The 15,900-nt window shown below is 51.4% G+C and overlaps 3 protein-coding genes across 6 annotated transcripts in view; all 3 read left to right on the forward strand.

Moving 5' to 3' along the window:
- The window catches only part of LOC103471937 (mechanosensitive cation channel TMEM63B-like), a 32,294-nt gene extending 28,310 nt beyond the window's left edge, over window positions 1-3,984 (forward strand). For 2 of the 3 annotated variants that reach the window (XM_081612094.1, XM_081612096.1), the window contains 6 exons: window positions 10-172; window positions 248-353; window positions 423-590; window positions 1,024-1,139; window positions 1,216-1,299; window positions 1,396-3,984. In XM_081612094.1, the coding sequence (XP_081468220.1) occupies window positions 10-172; window positions 248-353; window positions 423-590; window positions 1,024-1,139; window positions 1,216-1,299; window positions 1,396-1,593 (835 nt within the window). In that variant the 3' untranslated portion in view covers window positions 1,594-3,984. The remainder of the gene's footprint in view (window positions 1-9; window positions 173-247; window positions 354-422; window positions 591-1,023; window positions 1,140-1,215; window positions 1,300-1,395) is intronic. The other variant, XM_081612095.1, reaches the window with a different exon arrangement.
- Window positions 3,985-5,163: 1,179 nt separating this feature from the next.
- On the forward strand, window positions 5,164-5,926 carry pet117 (PET117 cytochrome c oxidase chaperone). Its single transcript, XM_081612175.1, has 2 exons — window positions 5,164-5,345; window positions 5,783-5,926. Exons 1-2 carry the CDS (start codon window positions 5,250-5,252, stop codon window positions 5,924-5,926), a joined length of 240 nt encoding a protein of 79 aa, XP_081468301.1. The 5' UTR covers window positions 5,164-5,249.
- Window positions 5,813-11,014, forward strand: kat14 (lysine acetyltransferase 14). 2 transcript variants are annotated; one of them, XM_081612097.1, is made up of 10 exons: window positions 5,813-5,931; window positions 6,006-6,243; window positions 6,750-6,871; window positions 6,938-7,059; window positions 7,165-7,835; window positions 7,900-8,444; window positions 8,518-8,648; window positions 9,965-10,140; window positions 10,208-10,398; window positions 10,469-11,014. In XM_081612097.1, exons 2-10 carry the CDS (start codon window positions 6,024-6,026, stop codon window positions 10,640-10,642), a joined length of 2,352 nt encoding a protein of 783 aa, XP_081468223.1. In that variant the 5' UTR covers window positions 5,813-5,931; window positions 6,006-6,023; the 3' UTR covers window positions 10,643-11,014. The 2 variants fall into 2 exon arrangements, with proteins under 2 accessions (XP_081468223.1, XP_008419162.1); XM_008420940.3 differs by lacking the exon at window positions 5,813-5,931 and having other exon boundaries at window positions 6,024-6,243; window positions 7,165-7,337; window positions 7,404-7,835.
- Window positions 11,015-15,900: the final 4,886 nt, after the last annotated feature.

Consider the following 15,900-nt stretch of genomic DNA (forward strand, 5'->3'; position numbering starts at 1 on the left):
TGTCTTCAGGTGCGTCTTCCTACCGGATAACGGAGCGTTCTTCGTCAACTACGTCATCGCCTCGGCCTTCATCGGGAACGCCATGGACCTGCTGAGGATCCCCGGCCTGCTCATGTACATGATCCGCCTGTGCCTGGCCCGCTCCGCCGCCGACCGCCGCAACGTGAAGAGGGTAGGAGACGGAGCTGGACACCTGGTGGACACCTGGTCCTGGGCGTCCCTTCTGACTGTAACTCTGTCTCTGCAGCACCAGGCCTACGAGTTCCAGTTTGGCGCCGCGTACGCCTGGATGATGAACGTCTTCACGGTGGTGATGGCCTACAGCATCACCTGCCCCATCATAGTCCCCTTTGGTCAGTACGCAGCACGTCCATCAGCAGGTGGTTACCTGAGCAGGTAACTCAGCTCTGCTGTTCCTCCAGGTCTCATGTACATGCTGCTGAAACACCTGGTGGACAGGTACAACATGTACTACGCCTACCTGCCGTCCAAGCTGGACAAGAAGATCCACTCAGCCGCAGTGACTCAGGTGGTGGCCGCGCCCATCCTCTGCCTCTTCTGGCTGCTCTTCTTCTCCACCGTCCGCACAAGTGAGCAACCCCAGGTTCTGCAGGGGAGACCGGTTCTGGTGCCAGGTTCTGAAACCAGGACCCGGTTCTGGTGCCAGGACCCGGTTCTGGTGCCAGAACCTGGTACCAGGACCCGGTTCTGGTGCCAGGACCGGTTCTGGAACCAGGACCCGGTTTGGCCAGGTTCTGGTGCCAGGACCGGTTCTGGAACCAGGACCAGTCATGGTACCAGGACCTGGTACCATGACCGGGTCCTGGTACCATGACCGGTTCTGGAACCAGGACCAGTCATGGTACCAGGACCTGGTACCATGACCGGGTCCTGGTACCATGACCGGTTCTGAAACCAGGACCAGTCATGGTACCAGGACCTGGTACCAGGACCCGGTTTCCGGAACCATGACTGGTCCTGGCACCAGGCCCAGTTGTGTGATTCTGCCTCCTCCATCCCCAGGCTTCGATACGCCCACCTCCATGTTCACGCTGGTGGTCCTTGTGGTCACCATCGTGGTCTGTCTGTCCCACGTCTGCTTTGGACACTTCAAGTACCTGAGCGCCCACAACTACAAGGTGAGTCTGGCTGCAGGTGAGAGGCCGGCCGGCTGCTGCTGATTGGTCGTCTCACTGGCCAGCGTTTCCGTTTCAGATCGACACAAAGGAGAGCGAGGTGGACGCCGTGAAGAACGGACGACCGGCTCGCTCTTCATCCTCTCCAAGCAGCAAGTCTCAGGTGAGTCTTCCTACCAGGTTCTGACCAGACCTGGGTACGCCAACGGGTCAGGAACCGTCCTGCTTTGACCCAGCTGTGGTTCTGTGTGTCCGGCAGCAGGTGGCGCCGCAGCAGCAGATGTACATCGCCCAGGTGCTGCAGGATCCGAACTCGGATGAGCCGGGCGGCGCCAGCAGCGAGGAGGACCGGGGCTCGTCGCAGGACGAGGAAATGCTGAACGGAGGGAACGGCATCAACGAGGCGGATTTCCAGTCGGGGGAGGACAGTCTGATCGCCAACGAGGTCCACCAGTAGCTGGAGGCGGAGCTAGAGGAAGGGGCGGAACTAGCCACACCACAGCTACCAGTAAGGCCAACTGGAGATTCACCGTTCGCACTCAGACGGTAGTGTGGCTGGGTTAGCCCCGCCCCCCTCAGCCTGAAGACTCGACCCTGACCTTTGACGCCGGCGCCGGATCGCCACCATCCAGCCCTCCACAGGAAGTCACTGTACATACCCACAACGCCAAACTGTCGTCCGTTATCCTGGTGAGGGTGGGGTCCAACTTGTGCCTGGGCTGGTTTCCGTTTGTTCGCACTCGTGTCTTGATCCCCATCGACTCCTGATCCGTCTGAGGAACGACGGCGTCGGGCCGCTGAGCCGTCCGATCCCGTAGCCGTGGAAGCTTCGCTAACGCAGAACGGCCCCACCTTCCTTCTGTTCCCAAAACTCCCACGTCTGTCCTGCACATCCTTTTGGTTTGCTGTCGACCCGCCGAGCTTCTTGCTGCATGTCGTGACGTCGCCACCTAGTGGTGACTTCATTCATCACAGGAACAAACTCGCCCGGATTCCTCTGTCTGTCAGCAGCTTGTCCGTCCAGATCCTCCCCTCCCGGATTATCTCACCTGGACTACCTTAAGTTGTGAATAAGGGAACGGGACGTTGGTGTCGGTAGCGTAGCTTCGACTCCTTCAAGACTCTCGGACTCTTCCGGCGGCAGAGAGCTCGGATGTCCGGAGACATGGAAGAGCAGCGCTTTTTATCCGGTCCGATGCCTGATGCTGTTTGGACTCTCAAGGGAAACGTTTTGTTGTGTTTGGACTCTCAAGGGAAACGTTTTGTTGTGTGTGTGTGTGTGTGTGTGTGTGTGTGTGTGTGTGTGTGTGTTTCTGATTGCTCTCCAGCATTCATTTCGTACAGTCCAGCACGTCTCCAGGTAACAGAACCGGTTCTGGTTCCTCTGTTCCTGGGTGGTTCTGATGATGGATCAGGGATGGATCCTGAGGATCGGGACGATCCCAGTCGATCCCAGTCGATCCCAGTGATGCTGGACTGGGTTGTTCCCCGTCAGACAGGTGAGCTCATTAAGCCAGCACAGGTATTTAAATGGTTGCTGTCTCCAACCTGACCACCAGATGGCAGTAGTTGCTCCAGCCAAACTTCCTTTGCAGCCGGGCTCTGGGCCGCCCCCTACTGGCTGGTATTCCTGAAACTTTACCTTTTCTCCTAAAACTCCAGTTTGATCCACTTTAGTTGTCTGGGATCCTGAGAATCAGCTGCATTATGTGGTCTTGGTGTTGTTCCCACATCATTGACATCCCTGCAGTGTTGCCTGGACTCTCATGTTTAAAACAACACTGAAAGTCTTAATGGAGGAGCGACGTGCTGATGGAGGCGGAGGGTCCGAAAGAGCAGCAGCTTCTTAAAGAAACAGGCCCAGTTTCAAAACCTTCAACTGCAAAGTAACATTTCATAACTTGAGACGACGCAGAAATGTGGTACCGGCCCTTTAAACCGGCCAGCCTGGTCCAGCATCATCCGGATCTGAACAGAACCACAGCTTCACTACTGGTTCTTCTAACCCGGTCCGGTGCCGGCCCGGTCAGAACCAAACCCGGTCCAGTTGGGTTGTGGCTTCATTCACAGTTTGCATTTCAGACCAGAACCGGTCCATTCAGACAACGATGCCCATGTTTTACTGCGTTGAGCTGATGAGCGCCAATGGTGGTTTCCATGGTAACGGGAAACCACCTGAGGCGGAGCAACGACGGGAAGTTTCAGGTGTTTGTTTTTCCTGAGTTCATGTTTACATCTGTGTGTGTGTGTGTGTGTGTGTGTGTGTGTGTGTGTGTGTGTGTGTGAGACACTGAGCTGGACATGAAAGCTGCAGCGCCCCCTCCTGGCGGCGGCTGCACGCTGGAGAACCTGCCGCCTCTGTGTCGTGTCGCTGCGTCTCCTCGGCCCCGATTGTAACACAGGAAGCAGAACCTGCAGAGGATCCGGGTCAGAACCTCCAGAACCCTCCGGACTCTTCTGGGTCTCGCCGGATGCAGATGATCCGGGCCGCTGGGTTCTGGTTCTGAGCTGGACCGCAGGTGGACCGGCTGTGTGATATTTTTGTATCTTGCTGATTGAAGTGTTTGATACCGAACTGTGTTACAGAAGAAGAAGCTGGAAGGTTTTTAAACGCCACACTTTCTGCTTTTCTTAGTTTTTTAAGCGTTGCTGCAGGAAGTGACCCGTGATGAAGATGATGATGATGATGATGATGATGAGTGTAAATAGCGTTGCACCGCTTGAGGCGAACACGGCGCTTCATGTCAGGCTTTATTTATTGCTGTATTTATTTTTACGTTGCTCTCCGGATGTACAGTGAACCTTTGTCCTATTTATGTTCCATGATCAATAAAGCAGCTGATCCAAACCGCTCTGGACATGTCTCTGCTGGACAGGTGTCTCTCTGGACAGGTGTCTCTCTGGACAGGTGTCTCTGCTGGACAGGTGTCTCTCACAGTCGGTATTTAGTTGTTTCTAATGTAAATGTTGAATCTTTGCTTGGAGCAAATGATCGGAGTGATGAAGGTTCCTCTGGTCGACCTGGTCCGGCCCGGTCCCGGTCCACTTACCTCCCTGTCCCAGGCCTGCTTGAGGTGGACCCCGGCCACCGAGCTGACAGTCAAAAATGATCGGAGTGATGAAGGTGATGCAGGAGGAAGATCTGGTGGGTCTAAAACCAGATTTAACTAGACAAGCATAAAGTGACCCGCAGCACAGACAGAGAATCTCATGGAGACGATTCAGATCAACATGGCCGCCTTGGAGAACAGGCGATGGTCCTGGTTCTGATCCGGTCCTGGTCCTGGTTTTGATCCGGTCCTGGTCCGGTCCTGGTTCTGTTTTTGGTTCCCTGCCCTATGTGATCCTGTCCATGTGGATGAGATGGTTGAGAATGGATCAGAACCAGGGCTGTTCTCCTCTGTGGTTCAGGTCCAGAACCGGATCATCTTTGGCTTTCGCCCCTTGAATCTGTGGAGCATTTAGATCAACATTAAACAGAATAACGAACTTTGGAATCCAGAAATATTTAACTGGACCATCACTGCTTAGTTCACATCACTTTTAACCCAGAAAAGGATTTAGATCAGTCGCTCTTTAGCTTATTTTATCAGAAACTTGTAGAGTTTCGCTATTTAGAAATGGAAATAAATACTTAGCCACCCTGAACAGCAGCACTTAGTTAACATACTTTAGAACAACATTAGATTAGTTTTCTTTCCTTTGGTTTGTATTTCCTTGTAACTCATGTAAAGCACTTTGAATTACCTTGTTGCTGAAAATGTGCTATATAGATAAAATTACCTTACCTGGTTCAACCAATACAGTATCAAACAAATTTTATTAGTTGCAAAGTGCATAAATCAACATTTTCTCATCACAAACTTTCCTTCATAGTCTTTAAATAATATATTGCAACATTTCAGCATCTGAAAATAAAACCATTAAAGAACTGATGTGTTCACTTTAACATTGTTTTTTACATTTCTGTTATTTTTGCTAAATAACCCACTGGCATTACCCCGCTCCACCGGCAGGGGTCACTTCACTTCAACTCCGCAGAAGAAGAAGAAGAGGCGGAAGTAGCGGTAGCAGCGTCTGTTAGCTTCGTGCTAACTGCAGCGACCCAGAGGCATGTCTACGGCCTCCAAGGTGGTTCTGACGGTTTCTGTGGTTCTGACTGTCAGCTCGGTGGCCGGGGTCCACCTCAAGCAGGCCTGGGACAGGGAGGTAAGTGGACCGGGACCGGGCCGGACCAGGTCGACCAGGTGGCGGAACCGGGTTCAGATACAGACTTGTAGAGGTAAAGTCCAGAGCCGATCCGGTTCAGATAGAACCCTCAGGGTTCGGCTGGTTCTGTGGTTTAATGAGCGAATTATCAGTGACCCGGGAGAAAGCGCTGGTTCCGGTCCACTTCATCAGATGGTTGCCAGCAGGAAAACTTACCAGCCAGAGGTCAGAGGTCAAAGGCAGCTGAACCCCAGAGGTCCACCTCTACAGGTCAAAGGTCATAACTCTGGTTGTAGTCTGGTTCTCCCCATCAGTAAAACTCTAACCGGTTCTGGTTCTGATCCGGTCCTGATCCTGGTTCTGATCCTGATCCAGTCCTGGTTCCGGTTCTGGTTTTGATCTGGTCCTGGTTCTGATCCGGTCCCGGTTCTGTGCAGCGTCTGCGTGAGGGCGTCCTGCGGGATCTGGACCGGCTGCAGCGGAAGCAGCAGAACCTGCTGGAGGAGCAGAAGGTTCTGACCCGGCAGCTGGAGGAGGAGAGGCGGGGCCAGGAGGACAGGCTCCACCCACAGGACACCTGAGCCAGGTACGCTCACCTCAAAAAGACCCTGAGGACGTCCTGACCCGGTTCAGGGTCTAAAGGTCACGTGACCCATCCAGGCGTCTCTCCTGCAGGCGATGGACGGCGGCGGCGCGGCGGCGGGGCTGGAGGAGGGGGAGGTAGAGGGGGAGACGCTGCTGATCGTGGAGTCGGAGGACCAGGAGGACCAGGAGGACCTGTCACATGACCAGAGCGGAGACTCGCTGACCAGCGACCTGGGCGAGGACGCGGATGGCGGCTGGGCCTGCGAGGACATGTCCTTCTACTGCGACCGCTGCCACAAGTGGGTCCCTGCAGGTGAGCCAATCAGAGCCCTGCTGTCCCTGCAGGTGAGCCAATCAGAGCTCTGCTGTCCCTGCAGGTGAGCCAATCAGAGCTCTGCTGTCCCTGCAGGTGAGCCAATCAGAGCTCTGCTGTCCCTGCAGGTGAGCCAATCAGAGCTCTGCTGTCCCTGCAGGTGAGCCAATCAGAGCTCTGCTGTCCCTGCAGGTGAGCCAATCAGAGCCCTGCTGTCCCTGCAGGTGAGCCAATCAGAGCTCTGCTGTCCGACTTGCTCTGCTGTAAAATAAAGATATTGGGAGGGGGAAAAGAATCCCTTCAAAATAAGAGCATGAATATTAACGTCAAGCTTCTCATAGAATTAAAACTTCAAACCATCCCAGGAAATTATCACTTTAGAATTTATCCACACAAATAAACTCGGAGCTAAGATCACTAAAAAAGTTCAACATTAGCAAAAGTGCTAAGCTACCAGTTAGCTCTGCTGCTAGCAGGTTAGCATCCTGACCCGGTTCTGGTTCCAGGTCAGCTCCGCGGCGACCAGCCCAGTTACCTGAAGGGAGACAACTTCTTCAAGTTCCTGTGCTGCAACTGTTCTGAGGACGGCAAGGAGAGCTTCGAGAGGCTGAGGCTCACCTGGCAGCAGGTAAGGCCCCGCCCCCTCAGCAGCAGCACACCTGTCCTGCAGGTAGAAACGGCTTCCTGTGTGCAGGTGGTGATGCTGGCCATGTACAACCTGTCTCTGGAGGGAACGGGGCGGCAGGGCTACTTCAGGTGGAAGGAGGACATCTGCGCCTTCATTGGTCGACACTGGAACTTCCTGCTGGGGAACAGGTGAGTTTCCCTCCCAGACCTGGCCGCAGGAAGAGGCCCTGTCCATATATGGTGCAGTTCCTGTACTGTTGCGGCCGGATGACGGCGCTGCCCTGATGTCGGCAGGAAGAAGACGTCTACCTGGTGGAGCACGGTGGCCGGCTGCCTGTCCGTCGGAAGCCCCGCCTTCTTCCGGTCCGGAGCGCAGGAGTTCGGCGAGCCGGGTTGGTGGAAGCTGGTCCAGAACCGCCCCCCCACGCTGAGGCCGGACGGCGACAAGGCCAGCACCAAGACCAAAGGTGAGCGGCGGCGCGCCGGCGACCGGCCGAGTGAGCCTCGCCCCCTGACCTGTGGTTCCGCCGCAGCGGCCCGGCCGCCCCTGGACCCCATCATCACGGTGGAGGGCCTGCGGAAGCGCGGCGCCAGGAACCCGGTGGAGAACGCCATGCAGCTGAAGGAGAAGCGCAGCCGCACGCAGGAGGCCAAAGACATCCGGCGCGCCCAGAAGGAGGCGGCGGGCGGAGGCTACGCCGACCGCAGCGCCTCCTCCACGCCCGTCAAGCTGGGTGTGAGCCGCAGCAGCGCTCGCCGCCCGGACCTGGTGCTGGAGCGCGGCGAGGTCGTCGACTTCTCCTCGCTCAGCTCGTCGGACCGGACGCCGCTCACCAGCCCCTCGCTCTCACCGTCACCGGACTTCTCCGGGCCGGGGACTCCGGCCTCCCACTCGGCCACGCCCAGCCTGCTGTCGGAGGCCGACCTGATACCCGACGCCATGCCGCCGCAGGCGCTGTTCCACGGTGAGTACGCCCACCGCTGATGTCGGCGCAGACGTCACTTCCTGACCGCTGGCTCCACCCACAGATGATGAGGAGCTGGAGACGGAGGGGATGATCGACCCGGGGATGGAGTACCTGCCCCCGCCCAGCGCCAGCCGGAAGAAGCTCCGCCCCCCGCAGACTCTGATCAAGCGGGAATCTGAGAGTGAGGAAGACAACGCCCACTTCGAGCATCCGGCGGGCTGCGGTGAGGCTCCGCCCCCTGAGAGGCGGGTGGCAGAGCGTCGCAGGATGAACCTTCAGGACAAACCGGACGGCGCCGCGCCGCGGCCCGTCGTCTCCGCCCTCAGCCTGTACGACGAGCGGCTGCTGCTGCGGCGGCTGGACGGCTGCCCGCTGGCGCTCGCCGTCACGCCACATGCCAAGCGCCTCCGCAGGAAGCTGCTGGTCCGCCACGCCAAGCGTCAGAGAGGGCTCCCCCTGCTGGACATTGACCGCGCCGTCAGCGCCGCGCTCAGCCTGGTGGGAGGGATCTATGGCACACAGGAGGCGGAGCCACGGCCTGTGGGCGGGGCTAAAGGGAAGTACTGCACCAGCAGCCAGGAGCAGCGGATTCTGGACCGCTTCCAGGTCAGAACCTCCTGATGGCGGGACAGAACCTCAGCTGGGTCCGACCGGCTCTGACCCGTCTCTGTCCCTACAGACCAGCGTGTCCAGCCGGCCGGTCCAGCAGCGCTCCGTGTCTTTCTGGCACCGCCTGATGGGAGCCGAGGGCGGTCTGGACCAGAACATCAAGAGTCCGTACACGGCCCGGATCCTGAAGCCCTTCATCAGGTCCGGAACCAGCCGCCGTTCACACATGCAGCAGTCTGAGTCTCTCTGTTCTCTGGTGCATAAATTCATATCAAATAATTCCCCCAATACTCTTAAAATATAAAAAACAAGGACAGACTGGTACCTAACGTAACTTTATAACTTCATAAACATGAACATCTTCATCTGAAAGTAATGAAAACAGATTTCTGGACAAACCCAGAGCAAACCTGGAAACCCAAACTGTTCCCTCCGTTCTGCCATTAGCCACATATCTGGGCCTAGCTCAGCCTGACTCACCAGGAGCTAACTAGCCTAGCATGGCTCAGTCTGACTCACCAGGAGGTAACTAGCCTAGCATGGCTCAGTCTGACTCACCAGGAGCTAACTAGCCTATCATGGCTCAGCCTGACTCACCAGGAGCTCACTAGCCTAGCATGGCTCAGCCTGACTCACCAGGAGCTAACTAGCCTAGCATGGCTCAGCCTGACTCACCAGGAGCTAACTAGCCTAGCATGGCTCAGCCTGACTCACCAGGAGCTAACTAGCCTAGCATGGCTCAGCCTGACTCACCAGGAGCTAACTAGCCTAGCATGGCTCAGCCTGACTCACCAGGAGCTAACTAGCCTAGCATGGCTCAGCCTGACTCACCAGGAGCTAACTAGCCTAGCATGGCTCAGCCTGACTCACCAGGAGCTAACTAGCCTAGCATGGCTCAGCCTGACTCACCAGGAGCTAACTAGCCTAGCATGTCATCACAGCTGCTGCTGTTAAGGCCATTAAAACAAACAAGTTAAATGTATTTTAAATATCTCGGTAAACATTTTTGCTATACTGATTAAATCCTGGCCAAATAGAGGCTAACAGCTTAGTTAGCTTAGCTACAGACTGCTAACAGGTCGATAGCCACCGACCTCTTGAAGAAAAACGCTTTCAGATGGACTCCCTTTCTTCTCGTCGTTCTTTTTTAAACCCGTTTTATTATTTTTTGGGCAGCTGGTTATTATCTCTTTCTCTACTGACCGCTATTAGACACCGTCAGCGTCCGGCGCTAAGCAGGTCACTAAACATGGACGCTGGCTTTCTGGTCAGGGAGGGAGAACATTTAACTCACTGCTATAAACAAGTGAAAACAACGATAGGATTCATTTTATTAGTGACGGGGCAACAAAACGGGCCTTTTTGTATTAAAAACACATTTTTGTGGGGGACCCCTAGTGGTCAGGAGGCTAACTATCCCTGCTATAAGGAACACTCGGTTCTGGCCCTGGTCCTTAACTCTGGTTCTGGACCTTGTGTCTCTCCGTCTCTTCTTCACCTGTCCATCTCTTCCTCAGGAGGGACTTTGAGTCCCGCCCCCTGAAGCTCCGCCTCCTGGCTGAGATCCGGGCGTTTCCCCACAGGACGGATCCGGACTGGACCCCAGAACCCGACGCTCCCATCGACTACTGCTACGTCCGGCCCAACCACATCCCCTCGGTCAACGCCATGTGCCATGACAGCTTCTGGCCAGGTAGCCCCGCCCCCACCTGCCACTGCTGCTGCGGTGGCGCCCTCTGACCTCAGGCGTGTCCCTCCAGGTGTGGACCTGTCCGAGTGCCTGCAGTACCCGGACTTCAGCGTGGTGGCGCTCTACAGGAAGGTGGTGGTGGGCTTCGGGTTCATGGTTCCGGACGTGAAGTACAGCGAGGCGTACATCTCCTTCCTGCTGGTTCACCCGGAGTGGAGGCGCGCCGGCATCGGCACCTTCATGATCTACCACCTGATCCAGGTGAGTCCGGCCGCGCCCACACACTGCCGGGACAGGTGTGTGTGACCTGTGTGTGACCTGTGTGTTTCAGACGTGCATGGGGAAGGACGTGACGCTCCACGTGTCGGCCAGCAACCCGGCCATGCTGCTGTACCAGAAGTTCGGCTTCAAGGCCGAGGAGTACATCCTGGACTTCTACGATAAATATTACCCAGTGGACAGCAGCGAGTGCCGCCACGCCTTCTTCCTCCGGCTGCGGCGCTGACCCGCACTCTGGTCCTGGTGCGGGTTCCGGTACCGGTCCGCGTCTGGTCCCGGTCCGGCTTGAGTCCAGGAAGTTTAGAAGCTTGTCAGAAACAGACGGATCAGAAGTATTCAGACCCCTGATACATTTCCACTGAAGCTAATGTTGTGGTTGGAGCTCCGACCCGGTTCTGACCCGGTTCCGACCCGGTTCTGACCCGGTTCCGACCCTTCCAGTTTAAACCTGTAGGGCCCAGAGTCCTGTGTTTCCATGTTTGACCAGCAGGCGGCGCCGTTTCCCCGAGTCACAAATGAATAATTTTTCATTTGATTAAAATGATAAATATAATTTTCTCATCCTGATGACATGAATAAATAAAAACTTCTAAATCAATGTTGGGCTTTATTTCCATAAACTGGAAGAAACGACCTGGCTGGGGTCAAAGGTCAACCCCACAAATATTCCATCATATTTGATCCGCTGGTCCTGATCGGTCCGATCTGCTGAGGGCGGGCGTCACCATAGCAACCATCACACCGCTTCTTCATGCCAGGAAACCAAAATGGCCGCCTCAGTTCGTCACAGGAACGGGTCGGAACCAGAATCAGGGCGTCTGAAGCTCTGAAGGCGTGTAGCGTTCTGAACCGGCCTGGTCCGGTCAGAGGAAGGTTCTGGTTCTGCTGGGACTGGCCGGTTGGCAGCGTCTGACCCGCAGACCCGCTCGCCCTGTACCTGTAGGCACATGGTGACATCATAAGAGGGAGGAGCCACGGCGGCAGACGCTCAGGCCAGGTGAGTCGTACCTGAGCAGGAACTCGGCGATGGGCGGCCAATCAGAACCCAGAACTGCAGAGTTCTTCATTCTGAGGAAGAGGAGAGCGCCTTGAAGTCACATGACAAACCGAAGGGGGCGTGGCCAGAATGTGGGCGTGGCCAGGGATCATGAATCAGGTGTTGCCACCATAGACATAACATAAGGATAGACCCTCATGGCCGCTCTCGCCTATTGTCGCTGACGAGATTTAGGGCGGCTTAGACTAGTTCTAGACTTACTTGATTATTCATATTTGGTGCCTGATGAGAGTTTTATTCTTTTCCTGGATTTCTATAAGGCCTTTGACACAATCGAACATCAATTCATTTTTCAATCTTTAAAAAAATTTGGTTTTGGCCCGTTTTTTTGTAACGCTGTCAAAACATTATACTCCAATTGCAATAGTGCTATTAAATTGCCAAACGGCTCCACCCCTAGATTTATCCTAAAACGTGGTATTCGACAAGGATGTCCTGTTTCACCATATTTATTTTTACTTTGCTCTCAAATCCTTACCACTCATGTCTCCAACAGTGCCATACAAGGAATCGGCATAGCTAATAAAGAGCTCATAATCAGCCAGCTGGCTGATGACACTACACTATTTTTAAGGAATGCAAACCAGATCCCTCTGGCCTTAGAGGTGATCAATACTTTTTCCAAGGCCTCCGGTTTATGTTTACATTTAAAAAAATGTGAATTGCTTGCAATAAAGGATTGTCATACTAACGATATTTGCAATATTCCTGTTAAACAAGAAGTTACATATTTAGGAATTTTAATCTCTAAAGACCAGAAATTAAGATGCTCCTCTAATTTGATACCAATTATACAGAAAACCAAAAATAAACTAAACCAGTGGCTTCAGAGGGACTTATCTCTAAAAGGAAGAGTGTTGATTACTAAAGCAGAAGGATTATCCCGACTGACATATGCTGCTCTCCCCTTACATTTAGACAACAAAATCTGTAAAGATATTGATCGTATGCTTCTTAATTTTATATGGAAAAATCGTACACACTATATCAAAAAAACTGTTATTATGAATAATTATGAATCAGGTGGACTTAACTTTCTGGATTTCTCTACCCTAAATAACACATTCAAAATTAAATGGGCTAAACACTTCCTGAAGAATCCAACCTCTGTCTGGAACTTCATACCAGATCACATTTTCTCGCGCTTTGGTGGTTTCAACCTCATCTTAAGTAGTAATTACAATGTTGAGAAACTTCCTGTAAAAGTCTCATCTTTCCATAAGCAGGTGCTCTTAGCGTGACGCTCATCTATAAACATAACTTCTCACCTCACAAATACCTCATCTGGAACAACAGAGATATTTTATTTAAAAATAGGTCATTCAAAATGGGATTCTACTGGTGGCTCAGCTGATTAATAAGGAAGGACGATTAATCAATTATGATGAATTTTGCTCAATATATAATTTTCCAGTTAGTTTCCAGGAATTTTCAATGGTGATCAATGCTATACCTTTGGGCACCTTAATGTTATTTAAAAACACTAATTATAGTCTGTCTGTTCCACCTGGTATCCCTGATCCAGCCGAATCATCTCTGGGTAAAATCTGCTTTTCACTGGAATTTAAGAAAAGCAATGAGAAAATACGCAGATTGTTCCAAGAAATGATTGTTTCTCGCCCAGCTATAACAATTTACTGGAGCCGTTATATCCCAGATATTCACTGGAAAACAGTTTGGATGATCCCCCATAAATACTTAATTATAAACAAGGTGAAGGAAGTGTCATTTAAAATTCTCCATAGAATTTACCCTGCTAAGCACTATATGATAAAATTTAAGAGAGACATAAACACTAATTGCAGTTTCTGTGAGGGCCATCCAGAAACTGTGACGCATCTCTTCTGGCTCTGCTCTTTTACACAAAGGTTCTGGTCAGAATTTAGCAGGTTTATTAATGACCATATTTTACAGAATGTTTCCTTATGCTGGGAAAATGTTTTATTTTGTTTCTATAGGTTCCATAAGAAGGATGCTAAACATTTCTTTATAATAAACCTGCTAATACTCTTTGCTAAATTTTACATTCATAAATGCAAATTTGCTAATAAAACACTTTGTTTCTCTCTTTTCATTAAAGATATGGAACTATATATCAAATCAATAGCAGAATCTACAAATGAAAAGGCTTTAAGGACAATTTCAATTTGTACGTCTTTGCATGTTCTTATCTAACCACCCCTGGCTGTTCTGTTTACTGCTGTTCTGTTTACTGTTGTGTTGTATACTTCACTATGTTATTTTGATGTATACTAATTTAACTTTAATAAAGTTCTTAAAAAAAAAAAAAAAAAAAAAAAAGATTTAGGGCGGCCATCTTGGAGCGGGCGGCCATCTTGGAGCGGTCCACTACTCCACTCAATGTATGTGTTTAGCAGCACAATGACGTATCAGCGCATTTAATCGATCATAACACGCTTTTTTGTTACTGGAAACCAAATTCAATCATCTATCAAAGCTACATTTATAAACAATTGTATTATTTAATATGTTTTTAATACATAGTTCAGCATAAATATGCTTAGTGGCTATAACAATAGAATAGGAATGGAATATTCTGATATTAATGAATGATGAGCAGATTACAAAGCACACAGCCGTTCATCATTTATTTAATAATGTATTTAGTAATATCGGTACTATACAAACACAAATAAATAATGATTAATAATGAATAATATATATTGGATACATGTTTATATTTTATATATATATATATATATATATATATATATATATATATATATATATATATATATATATATATATATATAAAAAAAAAAAAATTCCCTTCTCACCCTCCGCGGGTGGTCTGTTTCATCCTCTGAGCTCGGGTCCTCTACCAGAGGCCTGGGAGCTTGAGGGTTCTGCGCAGTATCTTGGCTGTGCCTAGAACTGCACATTTCTGGACTGAGATGTCTGATGTTGTTCCTGGGATCTGTTTAAGCCACTGCTCCAGTTTGGGGGTGACTGTCTGCCCCGAGGGCCCCGATGACCACAGGCACCACTGTGGTCTTCACCTTCCAGGTCTTTTCCAGTTCCTCCCTGAGGCCCTGGTATTTCTCCAGTTTCTCATGTTCCTTTTTCCTGATGTTGTAGTCACTTGGTATTGCTACATCCACCACAACGGCTTTCCTCTGTTCTTTATCCACCACCACAATGTCCGGTTGGTTCGCCATTACCATCTTGTCTGTCTGGATCTGGAAGTCCCACAGGATCTTAGCTCGGTCATTCTCCACCACTTTTGGGGTTTTTCCCCACTTTGATCTCGGGGCTTCCAGTCCATATTCTGCACAGATGTTCCTGTACACTATGCCCGCCACTTGGTTATGTCGTTCCATGTACGCTTTCCCTGCCAGCATCTTGCACCCTGCTATTATGTGCTGGACTGTCTCAGGGGCCTCCTTGCACAACCTACACCTTGGGTCTTCTCTGGTGTGGTAGATCTGAGCCTCTATTGCTCTGGTGTTTAGGGCCTGTTCCTGGGCGGCCAGGATGAGAGCCTCTGTGCTGTCCTTGAGTCCAGCTTTCTCCAGCCATTGGTAGGTTTTCCTGACATCAGCCACTTCAGTTATTTGTCGGTGGTACATCCCATGTAGGGGCTTGTCCTCCCATGATGGTACTTCCAGCACCTCGTCTTCTGTTCCCCATTGCCTGAGACATTCGCTGAGCACATCGTCTGTTGAGGCTTTGTCCTTGATGTATGTATGGATCTTGGATGTTTCATCCTGGACAGTGGCTCTCACACTCACTAGTCCTCTGCCTCCTTCCTTACGGCTCGTGTACAGTCTCAGGGTGCTGGATTTGGGGTGGAACCCTCCATGCATGGTTAGTAGCTTCCTAGTCTTAACATCCGTGGCCTTCATCTCTTCCATTGGCCAGCTAATTATTCCGGCAGGGTATCTGATTACTGGTAAGGCATAGCTGTTTATTGCACGGATCTTGTTCTTGCCATTGAGCTGGCTTCTCAGGACTTGCCTTATTCGTTGGAGGTATTTGGCTGTGGCTCCTTTCCTTGTGACCTCATCGAGGTTGCCATTTGCTTGTGGTATTCCCAGGTACTTGTAGCTGTGCTCTATGTCTGCTATTGTTCCTTCTGGGAGTGAGACCCCTTCTGTGTGGGTGACCTTCCCTCTCTTTGTAACCATCCGACCACACTTCTCTAGTCCGAATGACATCCCAATGTCAGTGCTGTAGATCCTGGTGGTGTGGATCAGTGAGTCGATGTCTCGCTCGCTCTTGGCGTACAGCTTGATGTCATCCATGTAGAGCTACAGCTTGATGTCATCCATATATATATATATATATATATATATATATATATATATATATATATATATATATATATATATATATATATATAATGTTTTCCAGCCGACGAGTTCTATCTTCAGAGACTCAGCAGCTGAGATTGAGTCTAAACTCCG

Source organism: Poecilia reticulata, chromosome 1 (genome assembly GCF_904066995.2).
Source record: "Poecilia reticulata chromosome 1, P_reticulata-male-v2, whole genome shotgun sequence".
NCBI lineage: Eukaryota > Metazoa > Chordata > Actinopteri > Cyprinodontiformes > Poeciliidae > Poecilia > Poecilia reticulata.

What these genes read in the sequence shown, in the direction of transcription:
- pet117 (XM_081612175.1), top strand. Translation starts at nt 5,250, where the DNA reads ATGTCTACGGCCTCCAAGGTGGTTCTGACGGTTTCTGTGGTTCTGACT. An exon ending in AGCAGGCCTGGGACAGGGAG is followed by an intron (nt 5,346 to 5,782) that starts GTAAGTGGACCG and finishes GGTTCTGTGCAG; the next exon opens with CGTCTGCGTGAGGGCGTCCT.
- kat14 (XM_081612097.1), top strand. Translation starts at nt 6,024, where the DNA reads ATGGACGGCGGCGGCGCGGCGGCGGGGCTGGAGGAGGGGGAGGTAGAG. An exon ending in CCACAAGTGGGTCCCTGCAG is followed by an intron (nt 6,244 to 6,749) that starts GTGAGCCAATCA and finishes TTCTGGTTCCAG; the next exon opens with GTCAGCTCCGCGGCGACCAG. An exon ending in CCATGACAGCTTCTGGCCAG is followed by an intron (nt 10,141 to 10,207) that starts GTAGCCCCGCCC and finishes GTGTCCCTCCAG; the next exon opens with GTGTGGACCTGTCCGAGTGC.